This window comes from Triturus cristatus, chromosome 10, assembly GCF_964204655.1.
Source record: "Triturus cristatus chromosome 10, aTriCri1.1, whole genome shotgun sequence".
Lineage (NCBI taxonomy): Eukaryota > Metazoa > Chordata > Amphibia > Caudata > Salamandridae > Triturus > Triturus cristatus.
The window spans coordinates 555,555,317-555,573,424 of NC_140593.1; the positions used below are offsets into that span (position 1 = coordinate 555,555,317).

The 18,108-nt window shown below is 44.2% G+C and overlaps 1 protein-coding gene across 5 annotated transcripts in view; it reads left to right on the forward strand.

Annotated features, from left to right (window-relative positions):
- LOC146789716 (tetratricopeptide repeat protein 21B-like) overlaps positions 1-18,108 on the forward strand; it is a 514,157-nt gene that overhangs the window by 270,711 nt on the left and 225,338 nt on the right. For all 5 annotated transcript variants that reach the window (XR_014970145.1, XM_085632051.1, XM_085632050.1 and 2 more), the window contains one exon: positions 6,733-6,814. Coding sequence is in view for 4 of the 5 variants with exons in the window: in XM_085632051.1 (XP_085488177.1) it covers positions 6,733-6,814 (82 nt within the window). In the remaining variant the exon portion in view is untranslated. The remainder of the gene's footprint in view (positions 1-6,732; positions 6,815-18,108) is intronic.

The window sequence follows — 18,108 nt, forward strand, 5'->3', positions numbered from 1 at the left end:
ATTGTGTTCGCTTTTGTACTCAAATGTGTTCACATCTAAAAAGATGCAAGGATACATTTCATGCTAAAATCTAGAGCTAAAAAACTGATTTGCATAATGCGTCATTCCACGAGATTCCATGTAATTTGCCCGAAATTTCGCGTAATTACATTAAAGCAAATTACGTGAATTGCACACCCCTAGTAAGAAGCCTTCATAACGTCATAAAGGACTTAGCCTATGAAACTCATTGTGTGGCTCAGTACTGCACGTGGAATAGAAGCTTATGCTTGACAAATTCCTAAATCTAGCTAGACTAACTGAAATCTGTAATCAGCTCACAGACACCACAATTGCAATTTATAATTCCCTTGTTACTACAATCTACTGTTAAGTAGTACAGTCTTTAATTAGTGTTAATACCCACTTTCGTGGTACTTATTGTATCAACCTTTAAAAGTATGAAGAGCTGTGTTGATGTCAGCTACATTTTAGCCTTAAAGATTCTTACAGTTTTCCAAAGGAAGAATATTGACCCACTGAGCTATAACACTGGCTGTTTCTGTGGCTTGCAATTTGGCAAAAGTGTATTACAATTATTTACAGTTATTGTCCAAAGGCGAAGTGTGTGGGGCTTACATCCTACTGCACTTTCGTCTGTCAAAAATTCGTCCTCCTTATCGTTATCTCCCCTGACGCTCTTTCTTTTTTGGAGAAAAACAAACTGGGAGTGGAGGGTCCAAGGGAAGCTTTAAGACCAGCGCGGATAGATTCCCCAAACAAACCTGCTACTAAACACAAAATAAACACGGGTCCAATGGGCTAAAATAGCACCAAAAAGGTGGTCACAAGCGAAGACACCTAATCACTAATGAAGGAGTCCTTAGGTTAGGACGAAATCCCATCACCCACCGAGGTGGCATGCTTCATCATCTGGGATTTCTCCTCTTAGCGTAGACACCTAGCGCCGCCAAGGGTTACAACCCTCTCATTGTGAGGTAGGAGCTCAGGGATGTTTTTGATTGCTACTCTTACAAAAGATGTACTAAATTCCTCCAGATGTGAAACACTAGAATATTCAGGTGATGGGCGCAGTGCAAAGAAACTTAACTTAACTTTTGTGTGATGCTAAAACTAACTACTAGGGGCGTTAAAACTTTATTGGTTCACCCCTAGTGTCGGGATTAAAAACAGTGCATGTGCAGTATAAAAATATTAACTGCGTATGTCCAATAAACAGATCTACATATTTCAGCCAGTGTTTGATTTGGGGGTCTCTAGTTGGCAATGGTTTGCACCTTTGTCCGAATAGGGACCCTTGTGTCTAGTCAGGGTAAGGGGCTACACTCCTAAAATAACCCCTGCTCACCCCCTTGGTAGCTTGGCACGAACAGGCAGGCTTATCTCAGAGGCAGTGTGTAAAGCATTTCTGAACACATACGGTAATACAGTGAAAACACTACAAATGGACACCACACCAGTTTAGAAAAATAAGTAATCTTTACTAGACTTAACACAAGACCAAACGACAAAAATCTACAATACTGTAATCAAAAATAGACTTTAAAATGGTAGGAAATAGCTCAGTTCACTTTAGATTGCAAATGCAACACTTTACTTCAAAGTACCTTGGATGCGTAACGCAAAGCAAACAAAAGGGTCACAGGGAAGGTGATGCGTCGGTTCCTTACTGCTGCGCAGGGGAGTTGATGCTCATTTCCTTACTGTGTGGGGAGGTGATGCGTCGGTTTCTTACTGCTGTCCGGTACAATGCGACAAGATGGCGCCTCGATGCGATGATCCGGTGCAATGCGACTAAATGGCGTCTTGGTTATGATGCGACAACGTAGATGCGATGCGTGCATGCCCGACGGCCGTGCAGCGATTCGGTGATCTTCTGAGCTGCGACAGGCCCTGCGACGCGCTTCTCCGGTGATGCGATGGTGACCTCTACGGCGGTGGCCCGCTTCTCCGGTGTTGTGACGTGCTTTGGCGATGCGATGGCGACAGCGGCAGCATGCATACTCGGCGATGCGACGGCAACTACTGAGGTGGCGACACGCTTCGAGTCGCGCTTCCAGCTCCCAGCAACACGCAGTCCCTCAGAAGGCCCAGCACAACAGCAGGCACTTCAATTTCCAGCAAGGGAATTCAGGGGGGAGCTGGTGGTGAAGTCTTGTATCCCTGAGACTTTAGGCAGGAGGCAAGCTCAAAGATCAAGCCCTTGGAGATCTTCTACAAGATGATGAAAAGCACAGTCAGTCCTCTTCTCCTTCCTTTGGCAATGAAGCAACCACTGCAGGCCAAACACACAGCACAGGGGTAGTCTCCTCCTTCAGCTTCCTGGTTCTTCTCCTCAGCAAAGGTTCATCTTGATTCCCTGAAGTGATCTAAAGTTCTGGGGTCTGGGTCCCCCTTTTTATATCCACAAATCCTTTGTCTCTGAAGGCAGAGAGTGTCTGTACCTAGTCCAAACCAGTTCTGGGAGCATTCTGCCAGTGCACAACTTCTTCCTTTGTCAGTGTGGGACAGGGTCATCGGACGCACCCCAGGAGGTGGAGCCAGCGTTGTGGAAGGCAGGCACAGCCCTATTCAGGCCCAGGTGCTACTCCTCCCACCACTCCTCATGCAGATAGGTCCATTCAGCCTTGTGCTGACTCACCCTGTCTCCTGGAGCCCCCCAGCCCCTGTCACTCTCAAACCAGACATGGAATACACAACCTAGCAGAGGCAGGATTGGATGGTTAGGCAAGAAAAACAACTACTTTCTAAAAGTGGTATTCTCTAACTCAGAATGTTAAAACCAACTTCACTAAAATATGTATTTTATCATTCTGAGTTCAGGCATACTAAATTAGCTTTTCTGCCATGTTCCCTGGGTCAGTTATGATTATAAGGTGTTATAATCAAACTACCCATTCTGGCTTATGGGGACAGGTAGCCTTGCAATAGTGAAAAATGAAAATGGCTGTAATTCACTATCAGGACATGCCACACACACACACCTGGGCATGTCCTACCTTTTACACACAATGCACCCTGCCCTTGGGCCTACCTTAGGGGTGGCTAACATGCAGAAAAGGGAAGGTTTAGGGACTGGCAAGTGGATGCACTTACCAAGTCAACAGGCCAGCAATTGCACTGAACAGCAGTGGCACAGTGCCCAAAGCATCTAGACCAGTAAAACATGTACCAAAAACACAGGAGGCAATAGCAAAAAATGGAAGGGAGACCCACGCCAATGGTGCCAGGTCTAACAGCCGGTATGACCCCAGTGGTGTTGTGGCCTTCCTCAGGACCTATATGTCAAATGCTACTGCTACCTCCAGTCACAGCTCTTTAATCGTCCGGGGTATCAACGGATAGAGTGGTGCCTCCCGTCCTGAGCTGTTACCAGGTGAGGTGAGGCCTCTTACTCGTAATCAACGGGTTACCACCAGTATATAGTTATTCACTAAAAGTGAGACTACTGGTGTTGTAGGTTGTATCTGTTCTATATTACACCTAAAAGTATTATCTTTATTAATTTTTAATTGTTTCACTTTTTGTAACGCAGTAGCATTTGACATCTAGGTCCTGAGGAAGGCCACGACACCACAGGGATCATACTGGCCGAAACATGTAGACCTGTTTATTGGACATACGCAGTTAATATTTTTATACTGCACATGCACTGTTTTTAATCTTGACAGTAGGAGTGAACCAATAACGTTTTTTCGCCCCTAGTAGTTTGTTTTAGCATCACACACATCACTTGGTTAAGTTTCTTTGCACTGCGCCAATCACCTAACTATTCTAGTGTTTCACATCTGGATGATTTTAGTACATCCTTTGTAAGAGTAGCAATCAAAAACATCCCTGAGCTCCTCCCTCACAGTGAGGGGGGTTGTAGCCCTTGGCCGAGCTAGATGTCTCCGCTAAGAGGAGAAATCACACATGATTAAGCATGCCACCTCGGTCGGTGATGGGATTTTGTCCTATCTAAAGGACTCCTTCATCAGTGATTAGGTGTCTTTGTTGTGTGTCGCCCTTTTTGGTGCTATTTTCGCCTATTACACCCGTGGATATTTTGTGTTTAGTAACTTTCTTTTTTCCCTTTCCCAAAATCGGTTACCAAGGACTCCTACATAGAAAATAGCATTGACATTTTACCATCAAAAAGGAGAACCCGAGACAGTTCGTCCTTTGTCAGGTGGTTTAGGTATTACTGTGTTCTTATTAACAAGTATTGGAAAGATAATAGTCATGGCTTTATTGTGTTAACACTTAGCGTTAGCACATTAGATTGATACACATGAGAGGGAGCCAGCATGAGCGGATAGAGAGGGCAATAGTTGTAAAGTAGTCACTCTTACATTTCACTACAATCCCTAAAGAGATGGTGGGAGGATGCATCTAAACAGCCAATAGCATTAGGTGAAATATGATTAGTTCATGGGGCTAAGGAAAGATGTGATTGAGAAATTCTCTAGTCGATGGCTGAAAAGGCTAGTCAAAGAAAGCCAATGGTTGAAAGCAGTGGACCAAAAAAGCCAACTCTATGTAAGCGGGTGTCTACTAGCTCTCGCTGCCTGCAAGGAAATGACAACACCTGTGATATAAAATTCACATAAAAATGTACACAAACTTGTCTAATAAGGCTAGAGCAAGACTGCCTGTGGGGGTATTAGGTCTGACAAGCGATCTGTATACTTTGTTGGATTTTATTTTCAATTGTATTTCTGTTCTATATTAAACAAGCATTGGCATAGCCAATAGGTCTCGCCTTTGGGACCTTATAAGTGTGTAGCCATGCAACAGTGGCATAACTAAATACTTATAAGGTCCCAAAAGCGAGACCTATTGGCTATGCCAAGCGGCCATGCGGCCGCGAAAGTGAAAGTGATCGCGATCACGATCAAACATCAAAGTGAAAGTAATCGCGGTAAAGCGCGGCGCGCGCACACACATGCACTGTAGCTCTAGGCTGGCCTGGTAGCACTTTTTGGAGCCCTCTCAATAAGTCTCGCCAGACCAGCACATGCGCTGGGTCAGGCGAGACCTAAAAACGACTAAATTCACACTATTTTAAAGTTTGTTGGAAATGAACGGGAGGTATATCTACTGGACACGTGGCGGCATTTTTGTAATGTGAGAACACATCATAGCCTACTATGCACATGGTGTGTTCAAACACACTGACGTGATGCACACTTTTTCATGTGTATGAATAACAAAAGAATGACTGTGAACGAGAGACAGTAACTTCTGCGGTCTCTTGTTCTACATAAATTTGGTACACTTATGTGAAAAATTATTTACATTTTCACTCAGGGCTCATGATCTTACATTGATTTTTTTCTTATCTCGTTTAATCTCTTAGTTGACTTGTAAACTGAGACCTGCAGCTGTGCTATAGGCGCTCTGACCTCTCATCTCCTCCCAGCCAGGGTCCTTAAGTACAAAAAAACTGGCACAGGATACTGAAGTGATTTTCATTAAGTGAGCAATTACAGAAAGCTCACAGGCCATCTCTTATTACTCGAACTGAGGGCTAGATGTACGAAGCCTTTTTGTGGCCACAAACGGCCTAATTTGCAGAATCGTGCCATTTGTGAATGCAAGAACGCATTTTCAAATGTACAATGTCCTAATTGCAATTCGGTAACCTGTTACCGAATTGTAGTTTGATTTTGCGAATCGGTATTTGGAAGGAGCGTGTTTAGGGCATCCCTTCCAATTCGCATTGGTATGTATGAATGTTTTGCGACCCAAAGCGGTCGCAAAACTTTTGCAATTTACTGCCAACTCAAAGTTGGTAATAATCCATTCGCAAATTGGAAGGGGTCCCCAAGGGATGCCTTTCCCTTTGAGAATGGAGAAAAAAATGTTTGAGTAGGCAGCGGTCCAAGGTACCAATGCCTACTCTTAAAAAATAAAACTTAAACGTTTCATTTTTGTATTTTTCAACACATCCCGTTTTCCTTTAAGGAAAATAGTCTGTTTTTTTTTTTTTTTAAACTTGCTTTATTTAAAAGCAGTCACAGACATGGTGGTCTGCTGAGCCCAGCAGGCCACCATCGCTGTGATGGCAGCGAATCATAGTGGGTCACAAATTTTGACCTGCCTCATTAATATTCATGAGGTAGGTCTATTTGCGACCCACTATGAATCGCTATGTAAGAAATGGGGGCTAAATAGCCCCTGTGGACATTAGTGGTAGCAATTACTGAATAGCGATTTTCAAAACCTCGCTATATGGTAATCACTATTAGTATTGTTCATACATCTAGCCCATAAAGATGAGAAACCTTTCCATTATATTCAAGAACGTCCTTTTTTTTTTTTGTTCAGTACATTTTTATTGATTATCTTTTTAGGTCTATTCTAGGGACCGCTTTAATTGTCTTGCAGCCTCATGTAATAAAACTGTCATAAATTATAAAAAATGCATGCTTCTATATGTATATAAATAAAGGGTCTTTGAGACAGCCCTCTTTTAAATACACCTGTCTTCTCTTAAATAACATTTATGTTCCATTAAAATGACATGTGATGGTTAATTTTCATTTTGAATTTAAACTGTTTAATCCGATTGCATGGCCATCACATTTAGGGTGCACTTCATTTTATTTTCTTGGCATACACAGAAAATTAAAAATGTTATCGTCGTACCAAGTTGCCAAGGCATGTCCTATTAGAGGAAGAAAGGTGATTAATAACAGTTAAATTAATAATATTCAACTTTATGAAAATGTCTTTATTTTCTTTTAGATGATTGCAGATATTATGTTTCGGAAGCAGGAATATGAAAATGCCATACAGCTTTATCAACAAATATTGCAAAAGGCACCAGGTACCTTTCAGTTTCTGTTTGTAATCACACCTTTCCTAAAGTTGAACATCTGTAATAAACTGGGTAACTCGTCAGAGCTTTTGAAATAAAGTCATCATAATAATACACAGAGAGGGACAATGGGTCAGCCCCTTTAACCATTGCTTGCTGGAAGTGTCAGCACATTTTACAGACTGCAGCACTCTGATGGAACAGTCAGCCAGGACATAAGGTGTTTTGCTTGTTTACGAGCCTGCAAGCAAGCCAGAGGTGTCAGTCACAAGAGACACTTTGAAACAACTACCTAAATAAGTGACTGCACCCCAGTGCTTGTGCCTACACTCTGAACCCAGTACACCTGTCTGTCCGTAGACCTTGCTCAAATCAAATGTAAACCAATGAAAAGTCAAAATATTAGCTGTTTTTACTATTGGATTTTAATGAAATAGAATATTATAACATACGCAAAAGCGAATCTGTTTTATGCATAATGACACTGTGGCATTTGTGACAAGTTAAGTAATTTTACAAGCATTGCAAGGGAGGTTTTACAAAATGATGCTTAGTACCAAGACTACATATGAAAGGGGACACTATCTGACTTCCTACAAAATATGTGCCAGCTTGCTTGAGTATGCACCGGATAACGTTGCAGAATAAATCAGGAAACGTAGACAGATTGTGGAGGCAATATATGTTAACTCAATTTAGAGTTACACCAGAGTTCTGCACAATAAAATATTGTTAATTGTTTCCTTTGACAAAATCTCCAATATAGAATTTCACACTAATATGACGTTTCATGGAATCAGATGTTGTCCTTTGCTGTAACATTATCTATAACGTTCTCGATGGAGCATACAATATTTCAAACATCCTGCCCTATCGCTCTGATTGGGACTTTTAATTGTTCAACCCAGGACTTCTATGCATTTTAAAAATTTGGTTTGAATGATATCAATGGGTCTGAGAATCCTTTTTAAACATTCTACCCCTTCATTTTCTTCTAGTAATGTTTTTTATTCACAATATTTGGTTCCTGTTTTAAATTGGTGGTGTAATAATTTGCAGCATTCTGCTCCAATCCACTCAATGGGTTTGTATTAATTTCTAACATTCTGCACCATTGTTTTCATTGGACTGGTGACAACTTGTAACATTCTTTCCTCCCAATGGATCTTGTACTTATTTGCAACCTTATGCCCCCATGTTCTCACAGTGGCCTGCAAACATTTGCAGCACTCTGCTCCCGTAAGTTTCAACGGAGCTTGTAATAAATGTGCAAAATGTCTTTATTTCTTATAATGGCTCATGTATAGTTTTGCATCATTCTCTCCCCATTGTTCTCGCTGGACCTTGTAAGCATTTTGCAAAATCTCGTTCTTGTTGTCTCGAATGGTGCGCCTGCCTTGCTACACAGCACTTCCAATGGTGTCTCTACAAAAAGGGGCGCCTAGTGCCCATGGTTGTCAATTGTGACCCTTAGCCCAGATCTTAGTGTTTTCTGCAAGTTTTCTTCTGGCGTATAGCGTTACAGTAACAGTCAAGAAACGGAGGGCGGTAGAGGTTGAGGTTAAGTTCACCCTCCTTACTGAATGCAGTTCCACAACATCTGGAATACCGGAATTAGAAACCTAACCATAGGAAGAACAGGGATTCCACTGAACAGGTGTGAAAAACGGTCTTTCCAGAAAGAAAAAAAATAATTTTTCTTTCTGGAAAGTGGGTTTTTCACACCTGTTCAGTGGAATCCCTGTTCTTCCTATGGTTAGGTTTCTAATTACGGTATTCCGGATGTTGTGGAACTGAATAGAGTTACAGGTCATCTCACAATAATCAGTGGCTGCTTCATGTGTCCAAGCATTATTCATTGTGCTTCAAGTGACCGGTGTTTCCATGTAACTGCCCTTGTGACCATCGCATCCAGTGCCTAGAGTTCAAATGTGATGACAGGTCCTGCATCATAGCTCCTTGTGTGTGCTATTGGTGTCCATAGCTTCCAGTTTGAAGCCAGTGTTCCCACTGCTGTTTAGTGCCCAGTGCTCGTATTGTGCTGCCAGTGCAAATCGGTTCCTATAATGCGCTGCTATTGGGCAGAGCTCCTAATATTTTCAGTTAAAGTTCAGTGCGCTTGTTTCATTTTGTTGTTTTAGGTCTTGCAGGGGGAACTTTATTCGACGTCTGTGACTCTCTCGTCGTCGAAATCGTCTACAGTGTTTACCACATCGACGGCAAGTACAAAAGGTTCTATACCGTCGATGCTACCTTTATCGTCGACGACTACACCGTCGACGAGAGTTAAGACCTCATCGTCGACGAGCCTGTCAGAGCAGCTGTCGTTGATGAAGCCATTGACGATGACACCGCCTTCGACGTTGAGACAGCCGACAACGAAACCGTAGACGACGACACCATTGTCAACGACGACGAAACCGTAGATGACACCATCGTCGCCGAAGGCATTACTACCATCGACGACAGTCGTCGACTGGAGATGTTCCAACTATGGCAATCCCACCGGCTGTGACAGTACCGTCGACTATCACCCGTTTGCGATAGACCACGGCCCCGTCGGCGACGAGAAATTCTCGTCGTCGAATAAAAAAAATCCAGTTTATTATGCAGGTCCGTCAACCCCGTTCCAGCAATTTGCGCAACCTCAATTCAGGACACCAAAAATGTCTCTGCTACATCCCAGCCATCTTTTGGATGTTGAGGATTCGGAAGAGGACGAAGGCCAGTTTCGAGCCGCACGTAGTCCTTCTGAACTGAAAGTTAAATATCAGGAAGAGGACAATGAATATGACGATGAAGAACAGTATTACCAGCATTATCCGGCCCCTCCTGTTCAGTACCAACAATATTTTTCGCAGCCTAGACAGCAGCCTGCGCAATTTCCTTCGGCGTTAATTCTAGACCTTCAGAATATGTTGGCAGACTATAAGAGGTTTCCTCCTCAAGAGGATGTTGTCATACCTCCCCCACCTCCGCAGGTAGCTCCACAAACAGCGCTGACTCCACCTCCACCTCCAGTCACTCCTGGGATGGCACCATGTCCCATGACTCCTTCCTCCCAGAGAAGACACTACTACGTCTGAGGAGGAGCAGGAAGGAGGAGAGATAGCAAACTCTCCTCCACCAGCGGATGAGTGGGATGACTATATAGCGCCAACGCCAACCCCACTGCCTCATCATCCTTTGGACTCACCTCCTGAGGATATCGGAGGATTCCATAATATTATGGACAGAGAAGTTAACAGGTTTCATCTGCCAACAATTGTGCATCAATTGGACTGTTTCCTTTATGATTTTAAGGATTAGGCAAGAAAGACTGTCAGGTCAATACCCATCATTGGCCATATCTGGCAAGAATGGATCAAGGTCTTGAAGGCACCAGCTTCCGTGGTTCCTGTGCTGTCAAGGTTCGATAAAAAATATAGAGCACCGGAGGGCACTCCTGCGTGTCTTGCAAGTCACCCTAAACCGGACTCGATGATCTCTCAGGCGGCTCAGAGACGATCAAAAGATCCATCTACGCCTATCATTTCTCCACAAAACAAGGAAGGTTGACGCCTGGATTCAATTGGGAAAAGATTCTCTTCATGGCGGCAGTCTCAGGGCGGGTAACGCTTTGGCCATTTTAGCCCGTTATGATAGACAAATGTGGTCTGACATCGGTTCAATGAAGGAGGTCATCCCAGAAGATAGCAAGGAGGAGTTTCTTAAAATACTCACGGAAGGAGAGAGAGCGGCGTCTGAAATAATTGACATTGCCACAACTGGTTTCAGACAGTTAGCTGGCGCTGCCGTTTTAAGACATCAAGGGTGGTTAAAGGCAACAAATTTCCACCCGAAGTCCAGACCAAGATATTGGATATGGCCTATGATGGTGACAGCCTTTTCCGCAGCCATATTGATGAGGCACTTACCGCCATTAAGAAGGATACTGACCCTGCTAAGGCGCTTGGAACCCTGCAGTATCCCAAGGGGCCTTTTCGAGGAGCCCGAGGTAGGGGCTTCTCCAATTATAGGGGGACTTACAAAGGTTCCCAGTCCTATCAGACCTTTCAGCCACAATACCATCAGGGATATCAGCAGCAATCCTACTGTCAAGCGAATACAGCTGGTTTCTCCAGGCAAGGCTCCAAACGAAAGCCAGGATCCCAAGGCCGTGACACCGACTGCAAGCCGTGATTGCAACAGGGTACCAGCTGCTTTTTTTTCCCCCCTGAATGGTGCTTCAATCTCCGTGCATATCGACCATTGGCGAGACATAACTTCAGACAAGTGGGTCCTGGATCTCATCTCTTATGGCCATATATTAGCATTCGCCCAAAAACCGCCCAATACCCCTCCCAAGGGATCACACCCCCCCTCACCTTCAATTAATCAAAAAAGAAGCACGTGAATTGCTTCAGAAAAGGGCAATAGAAAAGATCCCTTTTTCCCCAAAGGAGGAAAGGCTTTTACTCCCGCTTTTCATTCGCAAAAAGTCGGGAGAGTGGAGGCCTATCCTAGACCTCAGAAAATTGAACACATTTTTAGAGTCAAACATTCAGGATGGTTACTCTTTGACATCCTACGACGCCTCAACAAGGGCGATCTCATGACTTAATTGGATCTCGAGGATGCATATTTCCATGTCCCTATTCATCCGAAACACAGGAAGTTCCTGAGGTTCACAGTGGCTGGTACCCACTAACAATTCGAAGTCCTTCCATTTGGCCTCAAATCGGCCCCACGGACGTTCACAAAATTCCTAGCTCCAGTGGCAGCAGCCTTGAGAAGCAAAGGTCATCAGGTATTCCCTTACCTCGACGACTAGCTGCTAAAGGCGCCATCTTCCCTCCTAGTGGAGAATGCCTCACTCATTTTCACGAACTGGGTCTCTCAGTCACTTTTCAGAAATTTTCAATTTTCCCAAACCGGATAACATTTCTGGGAGCCAAGCTGGACACCATCCAAAACAAAGCTTTCATTTCCGAGGAAAGGCAACAAAGGTTACGAGCATTAACACTCAAGCTGTACAGAAAAAAAGTGAGTTTCTGGTAGAGTGTTCAAATCTTTACTGGGAATGCTCTCTGCTGCAATAGATCTTGTGCCGCTAACTCGATTGCACATGAGACCTCTTCAAGAGGAATTGCAGCGTCAATGGATTTAAACCTCAGGTTCCTTCGACGTAATCAATGTCACTTCTCGGATGAAGGAGGCCCTAAGGTGGTGGACTCAGACTTCACATCTGTCCCAAGGCCAATCTTTTCTTTCAATCATCCCGGATTACGTAGTAACAGATGCTTCTACGGAAGGTTGGGGAGAACACTTACAGGACCTGCAAGTGCAAGGGAAGTGGTCCTTGGCTCAGCGGCAGATGCACATAAACAGACTGAAACAGAACGCCATTTTCCTATCTCTTCGGGCTTTCCTTCCTTGAATACAAGGGTCGTCGGTGTTGATCCGGACAGACAACGCCACAAGCATGTTTTATATCAACAAGCAAGGAGGTACAAAATCTTTAACTCTGTCACAGGACGGGAACAGTTGTGGAACTGGCTGACGCTCCACCACATTTCCCTGACAGCAGAACATGTCCCGGGTCTCCGGAATTCCTTGGCGATACCTTGAGCAGAACAAGCGACAGCTGTAACGGATGGGAGCTGGGACAAGCACAGCTGGATGAGGTATTTGCAATCTGGGGAAAGCCAGCGCTGGACCTATTTGCGACCCAGCTCAACTCCAAATGCTGGTTCTTTGCAAGCAGATTCTCTCTCCGAAACTCATGGGGGAATGCTCTTTTGATGCGCTGGTCAGGGATCTATGCATACGCTTTTCCTCCCATCCCTCTGATACCCAGGGCCCTCACGAAGATGAAATGGGAGCGTTGCCGCATTCTGCTGATAGCCCCCAGGTGGCCCAGACCGCACTGGTACACGGAACTCCTCCTGTCGGAATCGCAGCCCATCCGTCTGTTGCCGACTCCAACGCTGTTGACAAAGGACAAGGGCCAAGTGCGTCACCCGGAGCCAGCTTCTCTGCAACTGCATGCGTGGCTCTTGAATTCTTTGAATTTAGAGATTTGAGCATTGCACAAGACTGCAAAGACATTAATGGAAAATCTAGAGCTGAAAGCACCAATAAGACTTGCAGGCTTAAGTGGAAACACTTCTGTGTATGGTGCATTTTAGATCAATTTCTCTCTTCTCCAGAAGAGATCCTGCCTTTTTTGCTTTCTCTAGCAAAATCTGGTCTTGCACACTCATCAGTCCGAGTTCACCTGGCTGCTATATCAAGATACAGGCGATCGCCTCATACTCCACCTTTATGGTCATCAAGAGTCATAAAGCAATTTATGAAAGGACTATTTAGAGTTTTTCCACCCATCAAAGCTCCACCTCCGGAACGGCAGTTTAATGTGGTGTTGTCTCAGTAGCTAAAACCACCATTCGAGCCCATTCACAAGGCAGAATTGAAGTACTTGACCTGGAAAGTCGCACTTCTTCTAGCACTTACTTCGACAAGAAGGGTTAGCAGGGCGGGACGGAGAACTGAGAGCAGCCCTGGGAAATTTTGCCAGACCAGCCCCCGTCCGGCACGTTGTGAGCGCAGCTCGCGAGCCCAACCACTACAAGGGGGATTTAGAGGGATTCTCTCCCCAAATTTTTTGGGGAAAAAGACAGACCAAAATGGTGCATTTTACAGCACATTTTTCATTACATATTTGTGTCAACTTACAAAGCACAGTAAATAGTAGATGACCTTAAAGAGCACCAGGTTACCCACCCAGTCATATGTACCCATACACATTCTCCTGTCATCCCTCTGGACAACCCCTTGCCCTTCACTCTCATGCTTCATATATCTTTCTCTTCTAGAAGTCTTTCCTCACTTTCTCTCTCCCGCCTTCTTTACTTATCCCTTCTTCCCACCTTCATCTCTTCATCTCTTTCATCTTTTCTTCCCTTCCTGCCATTATTGCTGGTGTCTCCACTACCCCTTTGCCTTAACATGTCTGCGGCGGTGAGGAGATGATTGCCAGCACCCCACCGCCCCCAATATGCCCCTGGGTCCGACTCTGATTCACTTTCAAATCCGTAAACCGTTTGGTAGCAAGTGGCTCCGATCAGAGTCGGACCCGGGGTCAGATTGGGGCGGTGGGGTGCTGACAATCATCTCCTCACGGTCGTGTCCACTGCACTGCGCAGAAGTAGAACTGGGCCCGGGCCTGTATTAATTTACCTCGGCTGAGGGCCTGAGGCTCTTTCTACTTTAATCATGGCCCGGACGCGGCGCCTGCTCATTGCAGTTGCCCTGCTCGCCTCGCACCGTCGTGTCACGCGTAGCTGCAATAAATCTGACATTTTAATCATGATGATTGTCACTGTCATAATGACAATCATCACGATTAAAATTTTTGATTTATTGCAGCCACTGCCAGCCACAGCCCACGACGGTGCGCAAGCCACCTCGCTCCACCGCTCTCACAAACTGGAGCCAGGCCTGACTGGAGCAAATACTCCACTGCGCAGAACCGGGCCTATGTGGCTCCAAGGTATCACCTATGGGTATACTTTGATAACCACAGTGACCCTGTCCTGCACTCTGAGGACATAAAGGCAGCGCCAGGAATAGCAATTGAACCGGCGGCAAAGTGCCCGTATGTACACTCCCTGCCCTTACCCCTCCCGTAGCAATTAAGGGGCTGTTGAAGGACCTGCAGTGGAGCTGTTGCTCAGTGATGACACCAGTGGTCAAAGGGTTTGTGATGTCATTTCCTATAAACTTGGCATTTAGGTAAATCTGCATCCATGCATAATTTTCTTTCAGCAATAGAATCATGCATCTATATTTTTAGCTGGTAATTGGTGCTCTTTCAGGTAAATTATTGTACCTGTGCTCCAGACGATTTAACAGGCAGTTATCCCCCCTCCCCCCGCCGCCACCACCACTCACAGCCAGCACCACCCTGGAGACAACAGTTCTACTGAACATTGAGCTCTGGAGGGAAAGGGGACTGAGAGAGACTATAACAGAGAGAAGGGAAGAAGGAGCAGCGGACAAAGGATCAGAAGAATAGGAAAGGGCTGGTATATGGTGCAAAAGGAAGCAAAGAAAATAAGGTGGCATGAATGAAAGGGAACTGGTGGAGGAGTCCAAGTGAAAGGTAATCTACATAAAGGAAGCAAACAGAATGAGAGAGAAATAAGGGAAGAGAGATATGAAACAATTTAGGAAATTGGAAATTAGAGAGGAAAGGAAAAAGGAGGAAGAGTTAAAGAAAGTAAAGAAATAGAAGGGGAAATTTGGCAAAAAGAAAAGGTGAAATTGGCATGTGACAAAGTAAAGAGGGAGAATGGGGGAAGAAATTAAAGAAAGGGAATGGAATATGAGGCAACGAGAACAAAGCAAATGAAAACGAAGGGGAAATGAAGAAGACAGAAATAAAAGAAAGGGTGCTTGAAACAGGGAGATAAGGGTATCAAGTTATGAAAATGGAAAAGCTAAAATGTGGCAGAGAGAAAATCACAAATAAAAAGGAGCGGAGTGGGATGAGAGAAAGAAGCTAAAGAGAGAGTGTTGATGAGGCATGAAGAAATAAACACAATTAAGAAAGGGGAAGGAGGCAGAGAAAGAAGCCAGATTTGCACAAAAAAAAGGAAAGGGGACCGGGAAAGGACCTAAAAAGAAAAAAATCATCTTATAAAAAAGAAAGCGAAGAAAGAAAGGTTGAAACTAAATGGGAGAAAGCCAAGAAAATGGAACAAAAGTAGAGAGAACAACACTAGAGAAAAGGGAAGAAAATGGATCAGAGAGGAAAACAGCCAACAAAGAGGAAGTGAGAAAGGTAGTGAAAAGGAGAGGGGCTTGAAAAGCAGGATGTTTGCTGGAAAAGACATGAAAAGGCGGCAGAGAAGTTAGCTGAAGATAAGTGTGCTCAGCCACTGAAAACCATTGCTGCTGCCTTGCACGTTCCCGATGTGAGCAGCTGCAGAAAGTCGGCAGCCAATAGGTGAACGCAGACCTACCGGGCTTTGAAAGCTGAGTACCGTGCACATTAGAAGAAAATGACGAGGTAGCAGCGGCGCCGGGAGCTGCACGTTTCAAGAGCGCAGGACATACAGGGCGGCCTCTAAACAAAGGTGATGCACATAGACGCCATGCGAAGTGAGTGATAGTGACCCTCTGGTACCCACCCAGCCAATGTTCGGAGGATGCAAGAGCTATATGAGGAGTAAAGGCCCATAATGGCAGTTATGCTTTTTCCACACATGGAGCGGAGCGTAGGTCAGACAGACAGGCTACTATCTACAGTACAGTCTGACTCTGACTCAAGGACCCAAAATCATCCCCAGCAAAACCGGCCCCCTCTGAAAAAACTGGCCCCCACCCCATCCGGCCTACCGGGGGATTGCCCGGTGCCCGGAATCACCAGTCCGGCCCTGAGGATTAGTGAAATACAGGCCTTCACCATATCCCATCTGTTCTTGTGCTTCACGGATCAAATGGTCATATTGAGGATGAACCCCAAGTTCATCCCTAAAGTCCCTACGCAATTCCATTTGAAAGAGCCAGTCATTCTGAGGACATTCTTCCCTAACCCCTCCACGTCTGCGGAAAGAGCGTTGCACACTCTAGACCTCAAGAGATGCCTTACATTTTATTTGCAAAGAACTAAAGACATAAGGAAATCAAATCAGCTATTCATAGCTTATGGTCAAAGCGGTCAATGCACTGCAGTCTCTAAAGCTACCATATCCAGGTAGATAGCGAGCGCAATTCAATTTTGCCAATGCAAGGCTGGCAAGCCATTATCAAGAACTGATAACGCACTTGAAAAAATCTACAGGGCTGCTACGTGGAAGACGACGCACACGTTTACACAGCATTACTGCCTGGAGTCATCACAACGTGCTGACACATCTGTGGGACAGGCAGTGTTAAGGAACCTATTTTCTTAAGCTAAGCCTATGTCTCTTAAATGTATCTATGCATAATGGTTTTGACTACTTTGCTTGTTAATACTACAAGTATTCTATCCACTGTTTTATGTTCAAATCTTTGCTCTTTGGATTAATATTGCATGTAAGGATGTTATAGCACTACCCACCGTCCACAAGGGTGCTTTTCTCTGACGAACATACAGAAGTCTGTTTCATGCATATTCATGCAAAGGTTTACATGTATGTTTATATATATATATATATATATATATATATATATATATATATATATATATATATTCACTGAAAAAACCATAGATTTCAAGGGTGTTATAGTTAGCTGGACATTTCCCTCGTACAAAACCATTGAAATTCCCCCATTATAGTTAGTTCAGCTAACTATAACTCGCGCCCCCGCAATGCACTGCTGATGACGTCACATATTACATCACTCATGACATGGTCAGTGACATCACTGATGACATCACTGATGACGTCATCCCGTGAGTCTGTGTTTTTGTAAAGTTTTAATATGTTTGATATATATAGGGAAAGGCCTGTTGAAGAATGAGTGGGTGTACAAGTATGTGAATGGATGATTTTCTAAGTCCATAACTGACTATAAGTGAGTCATTAAATGTATCTTACTGCAGACTAGTGACTAAACTGTGTGGATGTCTGTATGTGTCTGTTGGTGTATAAGTGGCTGCATGGTTTTGTGAATAGCCATATGAGTGTCTATATGGGTTATTGATTGGTTGTCTGAGTATCTGTATGGGTGCCTGAGTGTTTCTGTGGGTAGGGTGTGTGTGACTCTGTGCATAGATGTGAGTGGGTGATTCTATGGGTGCATGGTTTTAAGAGTGCAACTGTGATGGACTGTATGGTTGGGTGAGTGTATGTATGGGTGTGTTACTGATTGAATGTATATCTCAGTTGTACATGTGTCAGTAACTACATATGTGAAACGCAGTGTATATGTGTGTAAGAGTATATAACTGCCTATATGTGAGCGTGTGTGATTGTGAGAGTGGCTGTATGGATGAGTGTGTGCTTGTATCAGTAATTGTATAAGAGCGTCCAAATGTGGTAGTATTTTTATGAGTAAGTGAACTTGTGTGTGTATAACTGTATAGGTGTGTAAATTGGAGTGGGATTTATTATTTGCATGACTGACTAGGTGTACTTCTATGGATGAATGGCGGTGTCTGAGTGTCTATATAGGTGTATAATTGCATATGATAGTCCTGTATTGAGTGACTGTAATTATGTTTGACTGTAGAGGTGTGTGAGTGGAGCTGTGTGTAGACCTAAGAGTCAATGAGTGGGTATGTAGTTATTGGTATTGGAGTATCTATGGTTTGAGAATTTTGATTCGGT